Source organism: Heptranchias perlo, chromosome 41 (assembly GCF_035084215.1).
Source record: "Heptranchias perlo isolate sHepPer1 chromosome 41, sHepPer1.hap1, whole genome shotgun sequence".
Lineage (NCBI taxonomy): Eukaryota > Metazoa > Chordata > Chondrichthyes > Hexanchiformes > Hexanchidae > Heptranchias > Heptranchias perlo.
The window spans coordinates 4,858,450-4,867,511 of NC_090365.1; the positions used below are offsets into that span (position 1 = coordinate 4,858,450).

Here is a 9,062-nt window from a genome sequence, read left to right on the forward strand (position 1 = left end):
GACAAGTGTTATTTCTGGGACTTTGCAAAGTCAAGCCACAAAGCAGGCTACACACACTGGGGTGGAGTCAATTCTCACTGTCTTCGCCTGGCATTAATGGGGTGGTAACAACCTCAAAATGGGGTAGGTGGTCTTCCCCCCCACCCCGTTAATGTTTAAAGGGGTCTACCGCCAGGTGCCCAAAATGCCCACCTATTTCAGGCAATGGGCTCCTTTTAATATGGAAATAGGACCCCGATTGCCATTCCAGGTCAGAACTGGTCGCAGCCTGGCACTGTGCTCACGCCGAACAGTTCCACAGGCGATGGAACCTAAGAGGCCCGACAAAGGCAAATATCAAATTATTTTTGTGGGCACCACAGGAGCAGGAGTGACTCACAAAATAATCTGGGCCAGTGCAGCCCTGGGACCCCCCCCCCCCCACCCACCCCACCCCACCCTCCAAAATCACTGCACCCGCTCCCCTCTCCCACAACTGACCTTGCTGGCGGCTGCCTTGGCCCAATCATGAGGCCTCAATCCAGCAAGCTGCACCAGGACGCCTGTTTGGAGGGAGCTCTACAGCTTGTCTGGGGCCTCAAACTCGCAGTGGTGGGGGGATGGGGGGGGTTCTCCGCCGCAGGCACAGGAGGGAAATCAGCGCACTCCCCCCCCCCGGTCTATCAGCCAAAGGTCAACATCGACCCCAGTGAGTGTAGAGATTCACGGCTTTTGTTCTGGGATGTCACTCTGCACAAATCACGTGCCCTGTCCACAAAATAGTGACAAGAGGGTTTAGTATACCAAGGTTGAAGGTTACAAGTGAAAGGTACCCTAGCAAAACACAAAGCTTATTCCTGTATCCTGTCTAATCTGTGAGTGAATATACATATTCTGAATAATAGATCATTTGCTAACTTCAATGTAAATCACAGTCTTGTGGTTTGGACTCCATTCCTTGTTTTGCAGAAATGATGAGCATTATTGGATGTCCCTAATTGCTTTTAGATTAGGTGTTTTCTCCTTAAATACACATATATTGTAAAAACAATAGCCCATCACAGTTTGAAGCGTCTGATCTGACTGATAAATATGAATACACAGGACATCCCTCAGATTAGTGATGTAGGACATAGTCTGGGAGAGACTGGTCATAACCCAAGCACAATCCCCAGCTAAAAGGAATATAAAGCCAGAGAGAGCATTTCACTATCCAGGATCCTAGGGGAACAGTAACTTTAAACTATCCTCGTATTTTGCTGGAAGCTGGAGATTTGGAAGGACACAGCACACCAGGTTCCCATGTCTGCCAGTAATTTCAGTATAGAAAGCATTCTGTCCAGCAAGGACACCAGATGTCCTGCCAATCGCCTCCTCTGGCCGTGCCACCCGCTCCTGCTCCATTCTGCCAATGGTTTTCTGCCCAGCCGCCGTGCTTTTGGTTATTTCGGACTCTACTCAGCTCCCGGATCAGCCCCAATTGGTGGAGCCTTGGGATACCAGGATTTTTACTATGGACATGCGGAGAGACGATCTTACTGTTCCAGTTGGGCCCACCAGCCCCCTCCCCATTACTGTCCGGGACACACAGGTAACACAACGGGAGCTGTTACACAGAAACTTTATCCTGTGGCTAAACAGTTAGATTAGATTGTGGATGCGTGGTAACCTGTATTGTTATTAGGAAGGGGGGGTCAATGGGGGTCATTTTAACCTAAACTGCCTGGTGACAAATTGACGGGATTCCGTAAAATCAGGCGGAGTGTAAAACAGGCGGCCGATCTCATCTCATCAGTTTCCCGCTGGGTGGGTTAAGTTAAAATATCCCCAATCTGTTTCCCAACCCAAACTGTAGTTTAATAGGAATTTGGGAGCTTTTCCTGTTCGGATTTCCCTTAGAAGATCATATAATGATTGCACAACCCATTTTGTTCTTCCGACTTTGCAGCCAGCTTAAATCTTTGGTGCCTATTTTCCCCTGAAGTTGCTGACTCTTGCCGAGATTACACAGGCCTCACCCAAGTAGCCATTCTTCATATGCGAGACAGTGGGTGTCAGTGTGCTTATTGACCATGGGGGGCTTCGCGGCCGAGCCCAATCCTGCCCTCACCCCGCGTCGAAACACGCAACTTTTATCAGGGGCTGCCAATCAGCGAGAGGAGCTCCCCTCTCCAGCCCAGGGTTGCTGAGGAAAATTGTAGCGGCTGAGACCATGCTAACTGAGGTCGGGTTGGAGAGCAAAGCTGCAACTTTGCTGGTCAGTTCCACATTGGGGAATTTGGGGTGCCTAAACCAGGTTGATTCAAAGGGCAAATCTGCAGGTGGTACTCAGACTGTCACAGTTCCTACCATTGCTTTCAGCAGTCCAGGTTCAATCTGCAGCAAAGGGCCCCCTCCCACACGAATGCACTTTACAAAGCTGCTTGTTTAGTTCGCATTACAAGAAACCAGCCGACTCTCCACGTTCATAAAACAGAATTTGCATTTATATAGCCCCTTTCACGATCATAGAATGTCCCAAATTGTGCTTCGCAGCCAATGAATTTCTTGCAAAGTTTGGCCACTTGTTTTGTAGTCAAAGGTGGCAGCCAGCGTGTGCACAGCAAGATCCCACAAACAGCAAATGAAAGAATGACCAGATTCTGTGTTTTTTGGGGGCTGTTGGTTGTGTGAGGAACGTTGGCCAGAACACAGGGAAAAAACTCTCTGCTTTTCTTTGAATGGTGTCACGGGATCTTTTACATCCACCGGAACAGGCAGACAAACTCCATTCCCGAGCCATCCACTCCAACCCTCTCCCGGGCCACTATCTGAGGCTGAACCAGACCATTCGCAACCTATTTGACCCCGAGTTGAGCTTCCGACCTCTTATCCACTCCATCACCAAGACCGCCTACTTCCACCTCTGTAACACCTCTGTTTCAGCCCCTGTCTCAGTTCATCTGTTGCTGAAACCCTCATCTATGCCTTTTTTAACCTCTAGACTCGATTGGCTGGCTTCCCGTCTTCACCCGCCATAAACCTGAAATCATCCAAAACTCTGCTGCCCGTATCCTAACTCGCACCAAGTTCTGTTCACCCATCGCCCTCTGTGTTCGCTGACCTACATTGGTTCCCAGTGCCGGCAACCAACACCTCAATTTTAAAATTCTCATCCTCGTTTTCAAATCCCTCCGTGGCCTCGTCCCTATCTCTGCAACCTCCTCCAGCCCTAAAACCCTCCGAAAACTGCGCTCCTCCAATTCTGGCCTCTTGCGCATCCCGATTTTCTTCGCCCCACCACTGGCGGCCGTGCCTTCAGCTGCCTAGGCCCAAAGCTCTGGAATTCCCTCCCTAAACCTCTCCGTCTCTCTCTCCTCCTTAAAAAACCTACCTCATTGACCAAGCTTTTGGTCACCTGTCCTAATATCTCCCTATCTGGCTCGGTGTCAAATTTCGTCTGATTACGCTCCTGTGAAACACCTTGGGACATTTTACTACATTAAAGGCACTATATAAGTGCAAGTTGTTGATGTTAACTTAAATTGTTCACTGCCCCTGCCTCAGGTATCCCAAGTCCCACTGCCCTGCCTCAGCTGGGACTCCATTTCCTGGCCCAGGCTCAGAAGAGGAGACGGAGACACAGGACAGTCTTCACAGAGCAGCAGCTTCAGGACCTGGAAAACCTCTTTAGCAAAACCTGCTACCCAGACAGCGGCACCAGGGAGAAACTGGCCAGGAAGACTCAACTCTCCGAGGAGACAATCAAGGTACAAGGCCTCCAGTTAAAGTGTGTCTGGCCTGTCAGATAGCAGCACTGGCGGTCAGTGTTCAAACAGTGAAATCAGTCTTTGGCAGTGCAGCAAAACAGGAGATGGCCAATTGGCCGCACGTTTTAAACTCAGCCTGATTTTGACTTCAATGGGAATGAAAATTGAGGGGGTGTAAACTGGCTGCTAGCACCTGTTATGAGACACCATCAAAGACTGAACTCAACCCTAGGATTCTCACAATGCTTGTTGTGTGAAACTAGAATTTTAGTATTCAATAACATAAAAGTTACTATTGCAGAGATAGAAATGAGTACATAAAAAGTAAATTGGGGCCACGGTTTTTAAATAGACTCCACCGTTTGCCATATTACGATCTGGTAACATTAGTCAGAGAGGGGAAGAAACATCAGCCAGCTATCCAGCGACTTCTGCTGGAACGTGTACATTTGTAGATATTGGGAGAGAACCAGATTGGGATCAGTTTGATGCCACCCATGGCCAAATGGCCTGACAACACCCACTGCCCGGGCCCACACATGAAAAATGGTCATTTGGGCGAGACACCAGAGGACAGTCATATTGCAGCAAGAGCGTCTGAGAGGTGAACTTCTAGGGGTATGCAAGATAGTTAAGGGAATGGAAAAAGTACATCCAAAATATTACTTTCAATTAAATTGCAAGAATAGGACAAGGAGACACAAGTTCAAACTAGAAGGTGGCAAATTTAAGACCGGTATCAGGAAATTCCTCTTCACACTGAGTGATCAACACATGGAATAGAATAGTGGAGGCAAAAATCCTGGAATCATTTAAGAAATAATTGGATGCCGCAATGGTTGGGGGGAGGGGGTGGATTGCAGGGTCATTCTGGATGAGTGGATTTAGATGGGCTGAATGGCTTCCGTCATCTGCAACTGTCTTGTGTGAATGCGGAGAGCCAGCCCATGGACACTCCCATCCTGCAGTCTGAACTAAACAGGCATCAGTGTGAAAGTGCCTATATAGTGGTTGGATTTTGGGATGAATCCAATTTCCTACTCCCTATAATTGGGATATGACCACAGGCTTACAGTAATCAATGAGAAGGTGCTAAATGGCCTGCTGAGCTGGATCTGTTTTATGGAAATTGCAGGCGAGATCCACTCAGGCAATCAGCTCAATAAAGCTGCTAATCCAAAAATGGATGTTTCAGCATTGCCTTAGGCCCAAATTTATTAAGCAGATTACTCACCTCCCCTGGCCCTCCATCCTTTGCCCCTACTGTTCCCGTAAATCAGCTTTCCAGTGGATTGTATAGTGAATTAATTGGCACCTCATAGTAGTGAGAATTTATTCCCTTCCCTACCCTTCACTCCTGGTGTTGGGGCCTGGTTTCAGAGGCACTTTCAACCCTCTGTACCTCACCTACTCAGTCATTCTTTGTATGCAAACTCAGACAGCGGGTATCAGCAGTATGGAGCCTGATCCCAGGTCCGAGCACACGTAATGTTAAGCAGGGGCTCACAGGGAAGCAGTCTCACCCTGTGAGGGCTTCTCGCAGTGAGGGTCTCACACACTCAGTGACTCCTGTAGCGAGGGCCTCGCACACTCAGCGGCTCCTGCAGTGAGGGCCGCGCACACTCAGCGGCTCCTGCAGCGAGGGCCTCGCACACTCAGCGGCTCCTGCAGCGAGGGCCTCGCACACTCAGCGGCTCCTGCAGCGAGGGCCTCGCACACTCAGCGGCTCCTGCAGCGAGGGCCTCGCACACTCAGCGGCTCCTGCAGCGAGGGCCTCGCACACTCAGCGGTTCCTGCAGCGAGGGCCTCACCCAGCCGCCCGATCTCGATGTCGGCTTTGTGGAACACTAGGGTAAAGGTACTGGATTTTCTATACTGGCTCAGATGGAAAGTATTTTTATCTCCATCTTCCCAATTTCTCACCTCCTGGGTCCATAAACGAAAGGGTTTGACAGCAGCTGCACATTTACCAGTGGTGACGTACAATGAGGCAATGTAATGAGTAACATCCAGGTGCACAGTCTTAATGTCAGTACTTCACGTGTGCAAACTGGCCAAACTGTCATAACCAGTCTGACCGAGTGTACAATAATGAGCAGATGGACGGTGGCTGAAGAATAGAAACTGAGGGGCTAGCCTCAATGGGCTGAATGGCCTTTACTGGTCCTGTACCTGTTCCCGTGTTCGTATTTCTAACGCTCATTCTTTCCACACAGGTCTGGTTCAAAAACCGACGGGCAAAGACGAGGAAACAGAAGCTGTCTCTCACGGGATGCTCGGACAGTTCGAGCAAGTGCAACACAACAGAGGGAGCGGACCAGTGCCCCAGGCACTCAGTGCGCAGTGGCATTGATTCATGACAGCTGAGCCTGAGGGGCCGCTGAACTACACCCCCAGAGACACTGGGCAAAGGGGCACTCATTAAACATTGGGAAAGTAAAATGTAAAAGTACAATCACAAGATATATATGGATAAAGTAGGTAATTCGGTCCAAACTCATCTCACCATCCAGGAGAAAAGTCCTAGAGGCCACACCATTAAAGCATCTACCTCTTTCTTAATGGTAATTCCATGGGTTTTGCCTCCACTACACAACCCAGGTGTCTGATCCACATGTCGACGGCACTGTATGAAGAACTTCCAACTATCAGTCCTAAAGTTGCCTTGCGCCAGTTTGAACCCATGCCCACTTATCCTACAACCCCCCGAGATCTCTGCGCTCCTCCAATTCTGGCCCCTTGCGCATCCCTGATTTTAATCGCTCCACCGTTGGCGGCCGTGCCTTCAGCTGCCTGGGCCCTAAGCTCTGGAATTCCCTCCCTAAACCTCTCCGCCTCTCTCTCCTCCTTTAAGACGCTCATTAAAACCCACCTCTTTGACCAAGCTTTTGGTCACCTGTCCTAATATCTCCTGATGTGGCTCAGTGTCAAATTTTGTTTCATAACTCCCCTGTGAAGCGCCTTGGGACGTTTTACTACGTTAAAGGCGCTATATAAATGCAAATTGTTGTTGTTCTACTTGAAGTAGTCTTACCTTTTCCGTCCCATTTACTCTTACATACCTCCATAGCATCCCTTCCTTAGTCATCTTCCTTCGAGGCCAGATTTTAAACCCTGCTGAATTTTGTAGTAAATATTGTTCCATTGCAAAGTAAAAGTTTAATATTTATTACTTTTGGAGATTACTCGTCTGGAATCTAAAGTGTAAATAATACTATAAACCACAGGAGTACAGCCCACGGTCTTTCTAATTATCATCTCAACCACCCAAACATTGATCAGCGTCTTGTATCCTGGCCCTGGTACTCATTACTACATAATTTATTATAAATGTATATACTGTATTTTTATCGTCTTTGTTCTGGGAATGCCAATATTCTGGGCCCTCCATGTTGCTCTGAGCTCCCGAGAGATTTTCTGCTAGCAGTCCTTTCAGTGAAGTATTATTGGAATGTCAGAGTTTCTTCGCGTGCCTCTTTGATGGAGACAGTTCGATCGTTGAGAATGGTCTTTTCATGTGGACACCAGCTTTTTGCAACCCCCATTTGAACCGTTTGAGCAGAGACCCGAGAAAACAGCTGATTGCTGAAACCACCCCATAACCTACCATGGGACGGCTGCGCCACTAACCTGGTCTCCAGATCTCAGTGCAAAGCGGAGCTGCAAACAGTTTGGCATTTATGCATTTTAATAAACGACATAGAGACTAAAAATTGTGGGGCTTCCATTTTTTTTTACTTTCTGCTTCACTGCGCTCACTTTACAACTGGTTGTATACTTCAGTAAAGCCTGTAGATAATATATTACAGTCCCAGAACACTAAAGCAATATTACCAATCTATTGGACATTACAATTATTAAACTTTGAACTGACCAGAGTTGTTCATCAGGACCTTTCCAAAGTTGCATTAAACTGGTTTTCTACTCACGGATCCACATGTAATGGCCTAGCAGTCGTATCAGTTTAAAAATGGTATTCCTTCTGCGATGTGTCCGCCCTGTGCCTTTTTTCATGGACTTGGGAGTTTAAGGAATGTTGGGAAATGTAGTTTTTAATATATCTCCATAGGAAACCTCAGCAACTGGTCACAAATGGGTGAAGGTGCAAAGAGGCTGGAAGATCTTGCACTGAATCCTTCTTTCTACTATCATGAACATCAGTGAGTTTTGTCTTGTATAATCCACGGGCTCTTTTCCTCCTCATTCCACCAATTGTCTCCATCCTCCTCTGCCGAAGGTGTTGGCTTCCTTATGAGGTACAGTTCCAAGTTTACTGCCCCTCCCTCTGGTACCTCGCCAAAGTAGCCATTATGCAAGTGTGAGTCTAGACAGTGAGTTTGGACAGCCTATTTGACTGTAGTAGGCATCATATCCCAACCCAATCCTGTCACCTGATGTCCACACGCAATGGGTAACGAGCGAGGGGTAGGATCCCAGATTGATTTTCCCCGAAGGGCCACTTAGGCCAACTGTAGGGCCCTAGAGCTACCTGGTTAATATCAATGAACTCCGCATGGACCAGGGATCGAACTGTCTTGGTGTGTATGACCATCAGGGACGATACAAAAGACCCAACTGAACCATTCTGGTGCAGCCTACCCACCCACCCCCAGTCACACAATCTCCTGAGAGAGGCAGGACAGAAAAAACCTTGGGCTAACTTAGGGGAAAAATAAACTCTGGGGAAAATCCTCTGTGACCCAGATAACAATCAAGCTCCAGGGGAGAGCAGTAACTGATAACTGGAGTCACTGCTGGACGCTCCTACCTCCTATACCTCGAGATGTCTTCCACCTGCAGCTTTTAATGCTCACCGAGCGTTCTGGCAATCTAGTTCAGGGGTTAATGACTCTTTGTGGAAAAAGGTACCTCCTGGTGTCTAAACCAACCCCACTGATTATATCGTAGACCTCCCTTCCTTATCTAGCTCAAATAACCTACCGACCTGAACAGAATATACTCCCTTCATCATGTTAAAGACCTCAATCGTATCCTCTCGAAGTCTTCGGGAATGGGGGGGGAATCCGCCTCGGGCGGTAATGCAGAACGGGCGATAGTGAGTTGGTCGCCCGATTTACACGCTGCCCGATTTACACTTCTCCCAGTTTTGTTTTCCATTGACTTCAAAGGCAAAGAAAATCGGGTCGAGTGTAAAGCGGGCAGTGTAAAGCGGGCCCAGTGTAAAGCGGACCGAGTGTAAAGCGGGCAGTGTAAAGTGGGCCGAGTGTAAAGCGGGCCGAGTGTAAAGCGGGCAGTGTAAAGCGGGCCGGGCAGTGTAAAGTGGGCCGAGTGTAAAGCGGGCAGTGTAAAGCGGGCCGAGTGTAAAGCGGGCAG

The 9,062-nt window shown here is 48.4% G+C and overlaps 1 protein-coding gene across 1 annotated transcript; it reads left to right on the plus strand.

The window, feature by feature from the left end:
- Positions 1 to 1,281: 1,281 nt before the first annotated feature.
- LOC137305981 (homeobox protein goosecoid-like) lies at positions 1,282 to 7,426 on the plus strand. The gene is made up of 3 exons (XM_067974970.1): positions 1,282 to 1,555; positions 3,526 to 3,728; positions 5,945 to 7,426. The coding sequence occupies exons 1-3, from the start codon at positions 1,282 to 1,284 to the stop codon at positions 6,086 to 6,088; spliced, it is 621 nt and encodes a 206-aa protein (XP_067831071.1). The 3' UTR covers positions 6,089 to 7,426.
- The last annotated feature ends 1,636 nt before the right edge of the window (positions 7,427 to 9,062 follow it).

Bases quoted from the DNA above. Each gene is read 5' to 3' on its own strand.
- LOC137305981 (XM_067974970.1), top strand. From the start codon at position 1,282: ATGTCTGCCAGTAATTTCAGTATAGAAAGCATTCTGTCCAGCAAGGAC. The intron at 1,556-3,525 runs GTCCGGGACACA...CCCCTGCCTCAG, and splicing joins CCAGCCCCCTCCCCATTACT to GTATCCCAAGTCCCACTGCC. The intron at 3,729-5,944 runs GTACAAGGCCTC...CTTTCCACACAG, and splicing joins TCTCCGAGGAGACAATCAAG to GTCTGGTTCAAAAACCGACG.